Consider the following 18245-nt stretch of genomic DNA (forward strand, 5'->3'; position numbering starts at 1 on the left):
AACAAAAAAAATACTAATTCCTTTTGCTAGTAACATCATTGGCATTCATGGAACTGAAGTCCTTGCTAATAATATCTTGTCATCTTTCACATCTGGCGTCACTTTTAATCATTTAACCAATTAGAAAAGTCACATCTATCACAATTTCCTATGAATCAACATGGGCCAGTAGACAGTAAATGCACTAGTAATTACTGTTACTGTTGCTGCTTTCATTGTAGAGAGATGAAACCCAGGTCGTGGGGCATGCTAGGTAATTGCTAACTACCGAGATGTGATTTGAATCAGACGGGCCTTGCCCCCTCCTCAGAAGCTCAGGTACTGACCACGTGGCTTCTAGTTAGTGGCTCTGTTTAAGGAGGCTATGGAACCTTTAGAAGGCTGAGCCTTGAGAGGAAGTGCATCACTGGCTTTGAGGTTTTGTAGCCTGGCTTCACTCCTGTTCTCTCCCTACCTCCTGTATGAAGATGAGATGCCATAGCTCTGCTCTGTGACTTCCAGGTGGCCTCATGTTCCTGCTGCCATGGCTCCTCAGCCAGAATGGATTGTTCCCCATGCAACATAAAGCCAAATGAACCTTTCTTCCCTAAGCTGCTTTCTGTAAAGGTATTCTATCACAGTAACAGAAAAGTAACTAATACGTGCACTTCTAAGCCCACAGTCTTGAGTTTAGATGTTACTCCCGTCATGTATGAGGTATATAACTTTAGGCAAGCTATTACTTTTATTATACTTTTGGATATGTAGCTTATCTCTATAAACATTAGCAAATGCACATTTTTTTCCTTCATATTTTTAAACAAATGACGACTGTTGCTGGATTTTCTTGTCCCGCCAGGTCCTGCCACCCTTCTCAGCCCCAAATAAATACATGAAGACATATTAATTTATAAACTGTTGGCCAATGGCTAGGGCTTCTTATTGGCTAGCTCTGTCTTAATTATTAACCCGTAACTACGAATCTATGTATTTCAACATGACCTTATCTTACCAGAGAATGCCTGGGGTGTACTATTCTTCTGGTACCTCTATGGTGTTTCTTCTCCAGGGCTCTCCCTGCCTTCCTTTCCCAAAATTCTCCTCGTCTCCTAGTCCTGCCTATCTTCCTGCCTCTACTATTGGCCAAACAGTGTTTTATTCATCAACCAATAAGAGAAACATATACACAGAAGAAGATTCCCCCATCAGACAACATTCAATAAATGCTTCTGGAATTCAGCATATCTTGGAGATCATTTGAGAATATGAAAAGAAACGTAATTAATAAATTTAGCATTAAAATTACAACTTTGCTATTCTATAAGTTAAAGTTTTCTACTGCTAGTTATTGGTGTGTGTGAGTGTGTGTGTGTGTGTGTGTGTGTGTGCATACACTTGTATGTATAGGTACATGCCTATGGAGGCCAGAGAATAACCATGTTACCAAATCAGCTAGGCTGACCCATGATCCTTAGGGATCTGCCTGTCTCGGCTGCCCAGGCTTAGAGATTACAAGTATGTCTGTCTTTTTACCTAGAGGCTTGGGAACTACACTCAGGTCCTCACACTTACAGAGCAAACATTTTCCAACTGAGATGCCTCCCCAGCCCCTTGACAGACAGTTAAAAATGTTAATACTTTAAAAAGAGCTTTCAAACGTTATTTTGCTCCATTGTATTCTTTTGTTTTGAAGGTTGTCTGCTGCTATTTTTGTTTTGCTGAAGGAATTTGGGGTGGGTTTTGTTTGTTTCTTATCAAAGTTGAAAATAATATGACTACCTCATAATATTGTTGAAACAGTTAATTTATTCCTTCAAAACATTTAGAGAACATGTTTCAGATGGTATTTTACACAGCAAAGCATTATCTGTAAAGAGAACTCTATTATCTAGTGAGTTGATAATCTAGTTTAGAGATGCAGATAAAACAAAAATTAGATTGATAATATGTCAGATAGTGATGAGCATAGGAGATAAAAATAATGTGAGCAGTGAGAATCTAGATATGTATGTATGTATGTACACACACACACACACACACACACACGGGGAAGATTTCATTTTAATAGAGTGGTTGGGGGGAAAGTCTCATAGAAAAACAATACTTGTGCAAAGACCCAAAGCTGATGAGGAGGGAGGGTGTTCTAAGTAGAGGGTGCATCGCGTCGGAAGGCCCTAAGGTGACAGCTTTAGAAACAGAGGCTACTGTGGCTCAGAAGACTGGAGTAAGTGCATGAGGTCAATGGAACGATACAAACAACGCTGAGGCTTTGTGGGCAATTGCTTGCATCCTGGGTGAGGTAGTGAGACATGAAATGATCTGCTTTAGGTTAAAAAGTATTACTCCAGATGCAGTGATGAGAGTAGGACTTGAGCAAAAGTAAGAAACCTGTATTGTGAGGGGCGTGCAATAGGAGAAATAGCAAGAAACAGTCTGGTTGAAGGTTCTTTAAAAGTAAGGAGAAAGCCCATAATGACAGTACACACTTGCACACTCAGGACTTAGGGGACAGAAGCAGAAAGACCAGGAGGGCAAGAGCATCCTTGGCTCCATCAGAAGTTCAAGGCTAGTGGACCCCACCTCGACAAAGCAAGGAGAAATCATTGAATGACAGTTTGACTGTTGAGTGGAAGGCAATGTTCTGAGCAGTTATTAGCGGGAAGACAAGGAGGTGTTAGAAGATGGAACAGCAGGCCATTGAAAAAATAACCAAGGACTGGAGAGATAGCGTAGGAGTTTGAAGGCTGGACTTAGAGATGTCTGAGGTTTGGTTCTCAGCCACTGCCCTATACAATCTCCATAACTCCAGCCAGCAATCCAAAGCATTATTGTGGCCTCTACAAGTATCTGCACACATGATAATGCCTTGGTGTCCAAAATACTCTATTTGGCTTGTACCTGTGCATGTCTTGTGCATGCTCTAACTAAATCAGTTTTCTCCAATGGAGTCTCAGTGGGTATACCAACCACATTCCCCAAGCAGTCCCATGTCCAGGAGTAGTTGGTCAACAAAAACAGATTCGGTGGTATTTTTAGGGTTTTTTGTTTGGTTTTGATTTTTTTCTTGTTTGTTTTGTTTCTCTTATTGGCCATTTGCTTGTTTGCTTTGGTTTTCAGTTTCTGTGGGTTTTGTCTTGTTTGGTTAGTTTTGTGTGTGTGTGTGGGGGGTTCATGTTTCTTGTTTATTTTGTTTGTTTTATTTCTTACTTTTAGAGAGAGACATAGACAGAGGCAGAGAGAACACATAGTTGGGTGGGTTGGCAGGAATGTTCGGAGGGATTGGAATAGGGGAAAACATAATCAAAAAATATTGCAGGGAATTTTTTCAGCAATATATATATATATATATATATATATATATATATATATATATATATATATATCCCCAGAAGCCTAGTACACATTTGGCTTTCAATTCCTATTCATTGTCTTTCATCTGAAGGTACAACATTATGGTATATGACAAAGAATTTTTAAATTGCTTTGCTTTGGAACATTATCATGCAAATTGTTGGAAGTCATATTTCTAATCTCAATGACTTGTGATAAAACTGAGATGATATTCCAGTCTATAATGAACTAATAAACAAGCAGGGATATTCACTTTTAAAAGACATGATGAGGGTGTGCAAAGATTATCTTAAAGATGTCTAGCATCCCTTTCATCTGTGGAGGGAGGATAACTGTTATGGTTTAAATATAAAGCAACCCTGCAGATGCTCAAAGGTTCAAGTTGTGAGAAGCATCATTTGCTCTCTCTCTCTCTCTCTCTCTCTCTCTCTCTCTCTCTCTCTCTCTCTGTGTGTGTGTGTGTGTGTGTGTGTGTGTTCATTTATATGAATGTTTGTAAGCATCTTTAGTGGTCCAAGGATAGGAAGATCAAGAGACATGCACTCAGATATCAGCATCTATCAGAAAAATATGTACCAGAGGGGGAAACTCTACATCTCTCTTTATCCTTTGCTTTAGTTCAAGAAGGACTGTGGCACTTTTATGCTCACAGAACTCCTTATGCTTGTTATTCTGAATCAAATGACTCATACTTCCAGCTGTATATTTCTGAGGAAGAGGAAGAGAATGGTCCTTGTGGGGCTAACTTCTACAGGTATGGGATAGAATTCTAGGAAAGAGGGTCTCAGGATGGAGGCTGATGAAAATAAAGGCATGGAGTCTATTGAACATCCTTCCCTGGACTTCAGTTGTGTTAAATGCTTTGGTTGTTTTTCCATGTATATGGAAAGATCCATATTATCCTCTACAGCATAGACTGGAAAAACTCACCACCAGTATAAGTTCCCATGGTTAATGCCAACCCTTTCCTTATCAGAGAGTGATGCAGCCTGTCTGATGACAGAGTAGAAAACTGAGGCCGTGCATTTAGAGGACTTCTAAGGTCAAACAGTGGATGCTTCCTTTTCAGGAATTATCATAGGGAATTTCTGTGTGATCCTATCTAAATTATGGTGTGTTTCTTTGAGAACTTAAAATACCCATTACAACATATGACATTTATAAAGTGAATGTCAAAGACATTTAAAGAGATAAGACTTACATTTCCTCTTGCCGATAGTCTAACTCCCACAATGACTTGTTCCCACTCTGGGCATAAATAACCCCCACCGTTACACCTACAACTATAGCTGGAACTCCTAAGAGACAAGGAGAGGCAAGGGGTTAATAGTTTGCCCAAGATGGGCATTAATTATAAAACACTTCAAGTAAATTATACATCTGACCTCTTTAGTTCTGTGCTTTTTCCTCCTTGGACAATATACCGACCAATGAGCAGAGGTAGATTAAAAGTAGACAGAATTTTTCTCTGTTCTCTTTTTATCTTTAGTGTTGTCTCCATGTACCGATCCTATCTGATTTTTCATTTCTTTGTATCTCCGATCACAATGTCCATCACCAAAAGTCTGAATTCCTCTATTACTTGAATGATTTAGAGTTTCACTGAGATAATTCTTCATTTTGTCTTTACTGGTACACAATATATCCTTAAGAATTCTTTCTTAACAAGTCACTCAAATTACTTTCTGTGAAACACTCCCATTAAAGCACCCAGGATATTAACAGCATATGTTCTAAGTCTAGCACAAACTAATAGAGGGATGTTTTAAAAAATTAACCTCTTTAATTTAGCTTATACTATGTCCAGTACAGCTGTCTTGAGCTCTTACTAGAGAACAAGCTACTAGAAAGAAACAGTATATAGTGATGGTTCTGTTCTCTTTTCCCCTGCCTTAAATTGTTAGCCCTCTAAGAGGTGTTTGTTTACATTAAACAATCGCAACAAAGTGAGATGTCTGAACAAGAGTTGTTGCAAACACTTACCCCATCCAACTAATGAGATGACAAGGATGAAATGAGGAGGGAGGGGCTTCATGGTTCTGATCAGAAGAAAGTAGAGCTGAGTAGCACTGAGTCCATTCCAGGTGAATGTCACCAAGAGAAAATAGTGGAGTAATGCAGCAATGGCCGTGCATGAGGGATTCGGGTTGTCAGTGGTGTCTCGCACAGGGATTTCATTGGTATCAGGATTAGCATTGATGCCACTATCACTTATCTTTAAGTTCTTATTGGAGTTTTCAATTCCAAACACAAAGAGAAGGTTAAAAATCAACATTGATGTACACAAACTGACCAACACCCAGGTTACTGAGGTTTTTCTGATTTTCCTAAAAATAAAAAAAAAAAAAAGGAAATGTGAAAAACTAGGTGCTAGGTTAAGCAAATCAACTGCAGGGGGAAATAATCATCAGGGCTGAAAAGATGTCTCAGTTGCAGAGAATCCAGGTTCAGTTCCCAGTAGTCAGTGGTGTTTTACAGCTCTGTAACTTCAGTTCCAGCGAAATCTGATGCCCTCTTAAGGCCTCTGAATGCATGTAGTGCACTTAAATCCACGAAGGCAAAACACTCATACACCCTCCCCCAAAACAAAATAACCAAAAAAAGTTAAAAATCCTCAGAGAAACTATGAAGGAATAAATAAACCCAGTTCATGGCCTGGTGGGCCTGGTGGGCCTGGTGGGCCTGCTGGTAAACCTTCATTCTTTCACACTAGAAAAAGAACTTCTCCAAAGGCATGATGAATTCAGCAGCCAGGCTCCGATTAAGAAGAAAAGATAGTCTCTGAAGACAGTGGCCAGTGAGCCCTACCCCCTAGTATCTGTGCCCTTTATTGTCCTCTTCCAGGCATGTCCTTGCCTTGATTTAGCTAACAGAATGTAACTGAAGGCTGGTAGCCAAGACTGACTTACCCATTGGGTACAACTTCCATGATCCTTAGCAAAGTTCAACTAGAAGAACAAAAATGGAAGTCTAGGTCTAAAGATGTTAATAAAGTCATTAAGCTTTCTCATTTTAAAGTTTCTTTTAATTTCATTTATTTTGTTTGTATTTATTCAGTTATTGGTTTGTTTGTTATTTTTTAGGGAGGAAAGTCCCACAAAGTCAAGGTTACCTTGGGTCCCAGCATGGGTCATACAAGAGTCCCAGCAAGGCCTCCTTGGTAGCTTTCTTGTTATGTTCCTTGGAGTTCTCACCCACTCTGGGGAAACTCCAGCTACCCTGCTAAAGAAACCACCCAGAAATGCTCTGGGCCTATACATAGAGAAAGATCCAGTTGTTCTGATACCCTAAAGCAATGGTTCTCGACCTGTGGATCCGTGACCACTTAGAGGTCAGATATCCTGCATATCAGATATTTAAATTATGATTAATAACAGCATCAAAATTATAGTTATGAGGTAGCAACAAACGGATTTTATGGCTAGGATCAACACAACACAAGAAAATGTATTAAAGAGTCACAGCATTGAGAAGATTGGGAGCCCCCTTTGAAAAGCAACCTCCAGAGCCCTTATCCCAGCTACTGTCTGAAGACCATCGCCTGGGGAGCTTAGCTAGACTACATGAGTTCCAGTAAGCCCTGAACTCATGAGAGGTAATAAACTGACATCATTGAGCTTGGCATCTACAAAAATATACAAAGGCTGAAGAGGCCTACATGGCATTTTCTGCCTCAAAACAGAATGTTACAAATTACTAGATGAACCTGCATTTGAACATAGAAAAAGTCTTGTGTTTGTAGCCAGCGTTTATTATATAAAAACATATTTAAATTTTAACTTGATGCTAAATATACTCTTAAAAGTTAAAAATACAATATACATTTAAAAGAAAGTGCTAGGCTAGTTTTCTTATGTTTCATTTAAAGAGAAATTCTCCCATAAACATAAAATTAGGCAATGTCTTAAATTTGTTTTACATTGCTACTGGAACATTTTTTTTTTTGTTTTTTGTTTTTTGAGTAGACTGATAATCAGTGCTCTTTTGACATATATAGAACAAAGTCACATATATTTTCTGTAAGTTAGAATTCTCTTTCCACGCAGTACTTCTGAAAGACCAGAGTTCCAGAGTCATTCCTTGGGAAATTCTTGCTGATTGCTAAATGGTCAAGATATTCTGAATTGCCCTTTTTATGCAAAATCTGCTCAGAGTTCCAACATTCTAAGATGTAATTTCTAGGTACAGAAATTGCTCTTCAAAATGGTTTCTCTGCCCAATTCTCAATTTTTATTTGCCTAACATTTTCTCTCTAAAAGAAAAAGGGTTTGTTCTGGTTTTATCTATAGGCTGGCTATGTATAGCAGCAACTTTTAAAAGGCAGTATGATTATGTGTGTGTGCCTGTCTATCTGTGTGTGCCTGTCTGTCTGTATGTGCATGTGTATGATGTTCTGTATGGCATGGGAGAGGTATGTAGTGTATGGATATGCTATGCTATGCCGAGGATATGCATGCTCTGGCACATGTATGTTGTTCCATACTGGCCCACATATATGTTAGCAAGAAGAAAGATGTTCTTTAATGACATTGATCTCAAATGCAAGGCATGATATTCTCTCTACCACATATGTAAGGTTTTCCTTATTCTTTAGATCTCTAGTTATAGCTGGGCATTGGTGGCACACACCTTTCATCCCAGCACTTGGGAGGCAGAGGCAGAGGTGGATCTCTGTGAGTTTCAGGCCAGCTAGGTCTACAGAGCTAGTTCCTGGACAGGTTCCAAAACAATACATAGAAACCCTGTCTCAATAATAATAATAATAAAGTTTTAAAAATCTCTAGTTATAACCCTGTTCCTTCTCCAGTGGGATATAGCAGTCCTGTGGATTCTATGGCATATAGTCCTGTACCAATAAAGACTATTCATTACCATCTAATTCTTTCTAGACTTTGTAGACTATAGATATTCCTATTAGTTGTTAGGTAAATAGGAATTGGGACTTGGACAGAGGAGTAATTTCAAAGAGCAAGTTCTGTACCTAGAAATTACATAATTACAAATTATGTCGAATGAGATCCTTTCTAGTTTAGAAAAACTAAATTCTGAAATGATTAACCTGGTACATTACAATCAGGATAGCAGTCTCTCCCATGAAAAGCACCCTTCCCCTCTTACCTGGTAACAATCTGGAATATGATAGTTAGAGCCAGGCCAGCAATGGACAGGGCACAGCCAATGTTAGACAGTATGTCAAGGGATTCTGGGTACTGGTAATCCTTTTTGAAACTCTGAAAAAGTAATTTAACATAAATTTTTAAATAAACTGGCCCAAGAATTTAAAAGATATTAATGTAAGTCAGTATTGTAGAATTACATTGGTTAAAATAACCAGCTAGATGCCAAATATACCTTCCCTTTTTATAAAGCCCCCTATGCAGGGAAACTTGACCATTGACAGGCTTTAGGAAGGGAGAGTGGACCTATAGGAAAAACATAAACAATTTAAGAGCTAGTTCTTTTCCACTTAACAGCAAGAACAGCGCCTTGGACAGCTTCAATGAAAAAGGTTTCAGAAATCAAAGTGGCCTATGGTCAGGTATGTATTAAACGGCTCCTCTCCACATGGCCCTCAATCTTAGTTCATCCACTGGGATGCATCATCTTCTCTTTCACATGTTTGCGCCCTTTCCATATTAAAAACACAGAGCTAACCTAAGTTTATCTTTTTCTATCCAAAGACCACATTGCAAACAACAATGTCAAACCGTTTCTTTCTGTCTAGCATGTTCCTTTTCCAGACCTATCACTTCATTCATTCCCTGCATTCCCCATTTTATCTGACCTTATGATCTATGTAAATTATACCTCATATATAAATTGCACATTCATACCATCAGTACTGCGAAATTGGTCGTGTGATTGCAGCGGCAACCGAGGAACCCTGCAGAGTTCCCATCTTTTTGGCAACCTTGTGTGTCCCAGTCGTTCGTTGAAAAATTCCAGTAGACACAGGCATAGGTGTGAAGCTGGAATTCTCTTCTGTCATACTGTGAATTGATGACATAGTCAATGGCTAATTGGGTAGAAAAACCCTAATAGGATAAGATAGCCCCAAAAGAAGTAAGTTCATAGTAAGCATTAACGTCTTCCTGTAGATTGAAGGAAGAATAAGGGCATAAAAATTCAGATGTGGTAGCATACAGCTAGAATACAAGTACTTATTACAGCTAGAATACGAGTACTTATTACAGCTAGAATACGAGTACTTATTACAGCTAGAATACGAGTACTTATTACAGCTAGAACACAAGTACTTATTACAGCTAGAATATGAGTACTTATTACAGCTAGAATACGAGTACTTATTACAGCTAGAATACGAGTACTTATTACAGCTAGAAAACGAGTACTTATTACAGCTAGAATACGAGTACTTATTACAGCTAGAACACAAGTACTTATTACAGCTAGAATATGAGTACTTATTACAGCTAGAATATGAGTACTTATTACAGCTAGAATACAAGTACTTATTACAGCTAGAATATGAGTACTTATTACAGCTAGAATATGAGTACTTATGAAGCTGAGGCCGGAGTATTGCTCCAAGTTTGTGGCCAATTAGAGCCTTATAATGAGAGTCTGTTTCAAAAACAAACTAAACAATCAATGAACCAAAGAAAGGATATAAGTATATAAACCAAATTAACTTGATTTATATACTTTCTATTTATTTTGTCAGAAAATTAGATAAGATTTTAACCATTACTTCAAAAGACTTTTCAAATAGACTTCCTGTAGAGTTCTCTTTTAAAAATTTAATACCATGGTTAATTTTTAAAAATTAATTTATTTTACATTCAGACTGAAACCTCCCTCCTCTCCTACTCCCCACCTCTCTTCTGTCCCCCCAGCTCCCCTCTCAATATATCTCCTCAGTATTCTCCAAGTGAGGGATGGGCATATCAAGTTGCCATAAGACAAGCACCTCCCCCTGTATTCAGGTTGGGAAAGGCAATCCAGCATAAGAAATATGTCCCCTAAGAACCAGCCAAAGCGCCAGGGACAGCCCCTGCTCTCATTGCTAGGAGTTCCACAAATAGACCAAATTTTTATGCAGACAGTCTAGGTTTAAAAAAAAATGACATCAGGAAAATTGAAGGCAAATGGATGAAACTAAAAAAAAAAAAAAATCCCGAGTGGGTTAACCCAGACTCAGAAAGACAAACAAGGTATCTACTCACTCATAAGTGGATATTAGCTATGAAAGATTGGCATGCTACCGTCTATAAACCCAGAGAGGCTAGGTAACAAGGTGGGCTCAAGGGAGGACTCATTCATCTCCCAGGGAAGGGGAAATAGAGGAGATCTGGATGGCGGGTGGGATCGGGTTGGGGTTGGGTAGAGAGGGCGAGTGCTGAGAGAGATGACTGGAAAGGGGGCTTGGTTCAGGTAGGAGCCTGATGCAAGGGAAAGGTCTCTACAAGTGTGGCCCCCACCAAGACTCCTGGCACCAGTGGATGCATAACCTGAACAGGCTATCCCCTGTGATCAGATTGTTCTACCCTGCTTGTGAGCTGACAGCCTTCATCCAGTGACTGATGCAGAGACACTTGACCAAATATAGGACTGAGCTGGAGAGGGAGAACTCCTGTTGATGACAGAAAGGAGGGATTGTAGGAACCAGGGGTCTCAGAGACATTAGAGGAGAACCCACAAAAAGGGCTAGTCTGGCTGGCTTGTGGGAACTCAGAGTCTGGACCAAAAACCAGGGAACTCTATGGGGCCATAGAGTAGTTCCTTTTATCTAAATTATCTCCAGTTTTGTAATTAAGAGGAGCCAGAACTTTTATTTCCATTCATGGGGAAACTCACCGTGGGATTAAATACCATTTGCACAGAAACATCTGGGTTTTGGCCATTTGCATCTATTTTGCCTGAGATGATTTTTTGACTGAAGTCTGATGTAGCAGTGAAAGCTTTGGATTGAAAAAGTTTGTTGTTTTGATACACTACAAAACCACATGGATTTTTGTCTGTGGAAAAAATAGATGTTATAATATCAAGAGGTGTACTTGGTGGTGAGCAAAAATAAAAGTTTCAAGTAATTTTGGAACTTCATGGTTGCTTTATGTTTGAGTAAGGTACGGTAACAAAATAGTTCACCAGCTGAGGTTTTACTTAATTGCAATATAGTATGGTAATATTATAGTATGCATACACACACACACACACACACACACACACACACATACACACACACAATTGCTATACACAGCTGATGGTTCAAAGGTTCAAAACTACTTGTACAATGAAAACCATGAGAACTAGAATGTCTCTTTTGGGACTAGCCATCAGGAGATTCCCTTGGCCTTTTAGGAAATTTTAAGATTCAATCTGAATAATTATCTTACTACATGTCCGCGAGGCTGGGATGCTTCAGAGAATTGAAGAGGAGTGTTAATAGAAAGGCTTGCTGAATTTTCCTATTTCGTTTATGAGCATTAGATCATATTCTTTGTCCAATCACATTTCACATGCTTGTCTATATTCCAATTATTTCTATGCAATTAAGTCTCCATGAAAACCCAAAAGGTGGAGTTCAGAGAGCTTTGGAATAGCAGAGCATTGGAGGTTCCTGGGTGTGGTACACTCCCAGAGAGGGTACAGGAAACTCTACAGTCCTTCATCCTGTGCTTACTTTCATATGTATACCTTTCAATAGTCATCATATCAAGAAATAAATGTGTCCACTTCAGTAATGTGAGTTGCTACAACAAACTAAGCCCTGGAATAAGGTTATGGGAACCCTAGTTTATAATTGGTCAATCATAAATGAGGACAAAACTCTCTGGGTCTTGTCATTGGCTGTGTAGGTAGGGGAGGAGTGATCATTTAAATACAGTACTTATGCATGGAGGTCTTGAAAAGAATTTAAATGTAAATAAAATGCAAAAGCAAAATACAGATGGATTTCTATTTTATTTTTTAAATAAAAATGGTATGCTTGAGATAAATCTGAACTCTAGATGAGCACATTGATTCTTTTATAAGAATTAAGAATTTCTGCTTGCTTCTCCCTCTCAGTGCTATAGTATTTTGAGCATCTATTACAAAATCATGAATTTTGCAACTACTTAGATTTAGTATAATAACTCATATTTGAATCTCATGTACTTTCACGTCTCCACATTTTTAGCCACTCCTTTTCCATGCTTCTTCATCCCCCTCTATCAGCTTTGGGAGATGTGTGTTTCATTGTTATTCATGGAATCCATGTTTCATTTTGTTGACCAAACCTAGCACTTGGCAATTTATAATTTAATTCACTCATAGCCTTACATTTATTCATTCTTACCCCTAGCTTTCTTTATTTTACTTTTATGCTTCTTCAGATGAATGTAAGAGTCTCACAGAAATACAGGTTTGTATGCCTGACACTATTATTTCAATCTGTTCCTCTCCAATGTGTTTTTGGAATACAGAGGGGCTCCCTGTGACCTAAAAATAGTAGAATTGAGATTACTGTAATATAGCTGAGCCTAAAGATACTCAAACAAATTAATAGATGCAAAACTAAACTACGATTATTCTTCCCTTCATGGATTTCTAGTCAGTAATTCCTTGAATTTGAGTATGTTTACAAAACAATGCAGCAAAGGTTCGAGACATACTTTCTCCGGTATTAAGCAAGATCTGAAGTTCAGTCTGTCCATCTGGATTGAGTCTGTCTGCAGTTTTATTAATAGATGTTCCGCCAGAAACTAAAGAATCACTTGATCCTAGAAGAAAGCGGAGAGTAGATTTTTAAATATCTGCATTTTGGTGAATCAGGAATTGTTTGTGATTGGCAATGGGCTGTTCTTTACTGTTACAAGGACATGGGGCCAACAGCTTACCTTTCTGTACAGAAAACAGAACACTTGACCCTGCATCATTGCCTCGAGTAACTGACTGGATTGCTATGTTAGGTTCCACGACTGTTTCATCGCCCAAAGAAAAGGAGTAAGACTCCATTTGCTCAATCAGCCTGTGTAGAATGAAACATAACAACTCAACATTTTGTCACACTCAGAGACGTTATAATCGTGCAGATTAACTATGGGCCTCAGAGTGGCTGGTCTGACAAGGAAGGCAGCAGTCAAACACATATGGCAGAAATAAACCACCTAGTTCTTTTATTTAGAAACTCTCTGGCCAGGGAGAAGGACCTATCAGGAAAATTCCAGTTTTAGGAGCAAAAAGTCAGGCCAGGCCAGTCTACATTTGTAAGGATGAATACAACTAGAGGCAAATTCTTCTGCTGAGATAAGGGAGGGCCCACATATTCTTCCCCTGAGGACTACAAAGTTGCCTTAGAGTTATAGCCATCTCCCTACTCCAGGGAGGATCAGCTTTATACATACTGGTTCTGTTATGATCCTATGCTTGGATTCCAGTGAGATTCAGTACATCTTTTTAAAATGAATTTCAGTTTGGTCAGAGAAGTGGTTTGAATAACTTCCACAGGCACCTGTATTTGAGTGTTTGGTACCCAGCTAGGGAAACTATTTTGGAAGTTTTAGGAGATGTGGCCTAGTAGGAAGAGGTGGGTACTGCGGGTGGGCTTTGAGGTTTCTAAATCCCAGGGCAGGCCCCATCTCTCTCTCTCTCTCTCTCTCTCTCTCTCTCTCTCTCTCTCTCTCTCCTCTCATTTCTGTTTCTATCTCTTTGTCACCCCTGCCATTCCTTGTCACTCTCTGCCAATTCCTGTCACGCTCTCTCTGCTACAAGCTGCAAGATCATGCAGTAATTACACAGCCGTCATATCATGAGATAACACAGAAGAATTAAGAATTCTTCCGATGAATTAAACCAATGCAAAAGTTATATTTGGCATTATAGTCTTATGAATGAATTGGCTGTTTCTTGCTATGGATTCTTCCCGTAGCTTATTCCTTTCTGCAGAATTACTTCCCACAGTTTAGCACTATCTGATTATTTACTGGGAACAAATTTCCCCATGCATTTGGAATTTATTGATTATACTTTCTAGCTATGTGTAAAACCTGTTTTCCATCAACAGGACCTAATTTGCTGACGACATTCCTTAGCTATGTTTCCCACTATCAGGTCCTTGTTCCCCCTCCTGTGTAATTACAGAGATCCGCCTTCCTGCATTATCCTTATTGAGAGGCATTTGGTCAGCGTTTAGGGCCTGGGCAAAAGCATTCCATTTAAGAAATTCGCAGCTATCCAAGGACATAGAATTACTACATGTCCAAAGCTGTTGATTCATAGCTGCCTAGATGGATAGAAAAAGTAAGCATGCCCTGGTTTTACCTCACTGGCAGACAGAGAAGCCATAACCTAAACTAACTCTGCACTGAAAGATTCTCAAACTTCTTGTTTTATTAACTCAAGAGCTTAGCTCGGAGAGTTACTGCTCCCTCCTGTTTCCCCTGAGAAGATAAAGGCAGAGATAATCAGCCCCTTTGCTCATCCTCAGGCAAAAGTCAATTTTCCTGAAGGCCTGTGCCACCACTGAGGCCAGAACACTAGAGGGCGCCAGGTTTTGTCCCTTGTGCAAATTAAACTTAGACCCTCTCTCTGACCTACAGCCCTAGACAATTGATGATAAAAGTTTCTCCTAGCACTTTTCATTTATTGCTCAGTGTGTAAATCTTATCTGCCTTGTTGACCCTGAGAAACTCAAGCCTCACATTGTATTGCAAAAATAATTACTGTTGTGCACATTTGCGCGTGTGCGTGCGTGCGTGCGTGCGTGCGTGCGTGCGTGCGTGCGTGCGTGCGTGCGTGTGTGTGTGTGTGTGTGTGTGTGAATACCAGTACCCCCAAGGGCTTCGGAGAAACATAGTGAGACAGAGAAACAGAGAGAAAAGAGAAGAAAAGAAGAAAGGAACACGCAGAGGAGCAATTGTGTGTGAATCAATTCCCTTTTCCCTCAGATTTTAGTTCCTCCACTTATTTGTAGAACTCTGAGCGAAAATTTTTAAAGCAAGGACTTTTCAATATCTTCTTCTCTGTCTCTGTGTCTCTGTCTGTCCCTCCCTCTCTGCCTCCATCTTGAGGGATAAAACGTAAGCTCTCAGCTACTGCTCCAGCATCATGCCTGCCTGCCTGCCTGCTGCTTGTACTCCCCACCATTATGGTCACGGACTAACCCTCTGCAACTGTCAATTCCCACTAAAAGCATTCTTTTATAAGTTGCCTTGCTTTTGGTGTTTCATCACAGCAGTAGAAACATTGACCTTCGATAGTAAGAACAAGGATCCAGGGTTATGGATCAGCCTTGGCAAGCAGTGCTTAAAAGGAGGAATGAAAGCCTATCCTTGTTGATTGTACCATATCACCCCCACCAGCAGAAACCCCATCCAGCGCCTCAGGGCTCTGGCTGCCTGTGCCCCTGCCAGTTTAGAGGAAGAGAAGGCACAAACAACTTCATGGGGTTGAAGCCGGGCTGGGCGGATTCTTTCTTCCCCATTAGTCTCCTGCCTTTTACTTCCGTGCTTCTTATTTTCACTTTCCCCCTAAATAAACAGATCAAAAGGGGAATTCAGTAGCCGAGGGACATAAAAGAAAACTATAAGAAACAGAAGAGAGAAGTAGAAGTAAGACGGGTAGCTGAGTCCTGGCTTCTGAAGAGAGAGACACTTACACGAGGCCTAGCACAAGAGATGGGAGTTTGTAGATCCAGGGTTGCCCTGCACAAATTTAATTTCCTTCCCTTGAAAGAGGGAGCATTAAGAGAGGTTGTCATTGGCAGCTCATCAAGAAACAGCTGCCTTTCAGTTTCTACAGGGGAATGGTTTCAGGGCCCTCTAGCACTGAAACCTGACAATACTTGCATAAAATGATGCCATGATTGCCTATAACCTATGCATTTATTTCTGTATGCTTAAATAATATCTGGATCATTTATGAAACCTAACAATATAAATTGTGTCCAAATTCTTGATCTAATGCATTGCTTAGGGATGAGAAGATGTTCAGCTCAGGGTCATTCTTTTTTTTTTTTTTTTTCTGAGTAATTTCAGGCCACAGTTGGTTGGCTTGTACATAGAGAAGTTGTAATTTCAGCACATAGTAGGTTGGATCATACATATAGAAGTTGGAATTTTAGTTCATAGTTAGTTGGGTTGTACATAGTGCATAGTTGGTTGGGTTGTACATATAGAAGTCATGACTGCAGAGGGCTTGATTCCCTGAGATCTGTGAAGCTACTGGAAGAAGTAAAAAATTGGGTAAGTGAATGAAAGAATGGTCAGAGTCCATGATGGTTTTGGCAAATATCACATGGTATAAGGAAATCTGACAGACTACAATCAGAAAATGGTGGACTAGAGACCTAGTGTGGGTTGAAAGACATGTGGAGACCAGTTGCACAGCTTTGTAGTTCAGTATAGCCTATATTTAGAGGTTTATTTCTCCTCTAACCGCCTTTGTTTGAAGCCCTTAGAATGTTATGCATAAATTATACAAAGTTATCTTTTTTCTCCATATATAAGCTAGTAAATTTATAATTGTTTCTTAGCAACATATTGCCCTCTGTGTCATAACCTATACAATTCTCAGTTAAGCCCTACTTCGTACCAAACAACGTCCTCCCCCACCCCCACACACATACAAGCAATGATCTCCCATAGATCTTTCTCTGACTAGTTGCAGAAGGTCTGGCTTTTGTTTCTATTTTCACTGAACATAGACTCTGGAGCTCATGACTGCTACTTTCCCTACTTTAGAGAAAAACATACCTGCAGCCCCACGTGAAGGAACCAACCTCCTCTTGGAATATGAAGTCAAGAAATATACATGACCTCTGCCCCATCTCTCAGATCTGTAAACTTTTAAGTGCTCAGTTTCACCCGTACCCATTTTCTACTTTGAGAGTACTACCCCAAGCACATGCTGGCTGTACTTAGTCAAAAACTCACAGTTACACTGAGGACTTTCCCTTAAAGATTTGAGGTCATACAGATAACCACTCTGATGAATGTAACAGCGAAAGGTTTGATATAATCTGAAGTCTACCACAGAGACTTGGTTGGGTAAAAGTTCACTCACTGTTAATGGTTAACTTTTAAAAAAGCGTTTATGTATGTGTGTGCACATGTGTAGAGTGTGCAGTTCATGTCATGTATGTGGAGGACCTGTGAGGAATCACCTAAACAGGGAAAGGCTCTCTGATAGAATGGGCAGCACCTTCCAGAGGTGGCCCACATAGGAAAACATTGGAAGGAAAGGCAATGCTGCCCGCTTGCCTTCTTCACCTTGCTGGCAGATGAGTCTACTTTGTTGTTGCTGCTGTCATTTTGTGTGGACATTGGAACCCAGCTCCTTGGCCTTTCAATTGAACTGAAGACCAGCAGTTCTCACGAATCCTTCAGGCCTTCAGCAGGACTACTGAGGCATCTAACCTTGCAGACGGAGCGCTACTGACTTCTCAGCGTCTGTAGTGTATACACCGCCATTGTCCCCCCAACCCATGCTGTGTAAGTCAACCCAATAATATGTGTTTGTAATACATATTCATCCTGCTAGTGTTGTTCCTCTAGTGAACCCTAATACACTCACATGATGCAATGACCTAAAATGGTTTAAGCTATTAAGTGATAATAGAGTAATATGTTATTTAATTATTTATATGCATGAGTGCATGAACAATATATCCTAGAGAAAATATGCTAGCAGATTAGTAAAGGTAAATAATTTGAAAGAATTTGCCCCAATGTATATTTTCTCATTTTTCTGAAATGAGCATACTTAAATGTAAAAGCAGCTTTAAAACAGTGTATTTTAGTGAGGCACCTCTGTGAAGAAATACGATTTTTGATATGAATATACAATAAATATACAATACAAAGGTAATCAGAAGCATAGCCTTAATAAAAGAAAGCACAGGAGGGGAATTGGAATTCGTTTTCTTTTTTGAAGTAGTTGCAGCAAAACTGGAAAAAGCATATTCATTCATT

The 18245-nt window shown here is 39.6% G+C and overlaps 1 protein-coding gene across 1 annotated transcript in view; it reads right to left on the reverse strand.

Moving 5' to 3' along the window:
- Adgrg7 (adhesion G protein-coupled receptor G7) overlaps positions 1-18245 on the reverse strand; it is a 44170-nt gene that overhangs the window by 5453 nt on the left and 20472 nt on the right. The window contains exons 7-13 of the mRNA XM_051191637.1: positions 13173-13303; positions 12948-13055; positions 11149-11309; positions 9165-9320; positions 8449-8561; positions 5314-5657; positions 4532-4628 (exon numbers count right to left, since the gene is read on the reverse strand). Of these exons, the coding sequence (XP_051047594.1) occupies positions 4532-4628; positions 5314-5657; positions 8449-8561; positions 9165-9320; positions 11149-11309; positions 12948-13055; positions 13173-13303 (1110 nt within the window). The remainder of the gene's footprint in view (positions 1-4531; positions 4629-5313; positions 5658-8448; positions 8562-9164; positions 9321-11148; positions 11310-12947; positions 13056-13172; positions 13304-18245) is intronic.

Source organism: Phodopus roborovskii, unplaced genomic scaffold (assembly GCF_943737965.1).
Source record: "Phodopus roborovskii unplaced genomic scaffold, PHOROB, whole genome shotgun sequence".
Classification (NCBI taxonomy): domain Eukaryota; kingdom Metazoa; phylum Chordata; class Mammalia; order Rodentia; family Cricetidae; genus Phodopus; species Phodopus roborovskii.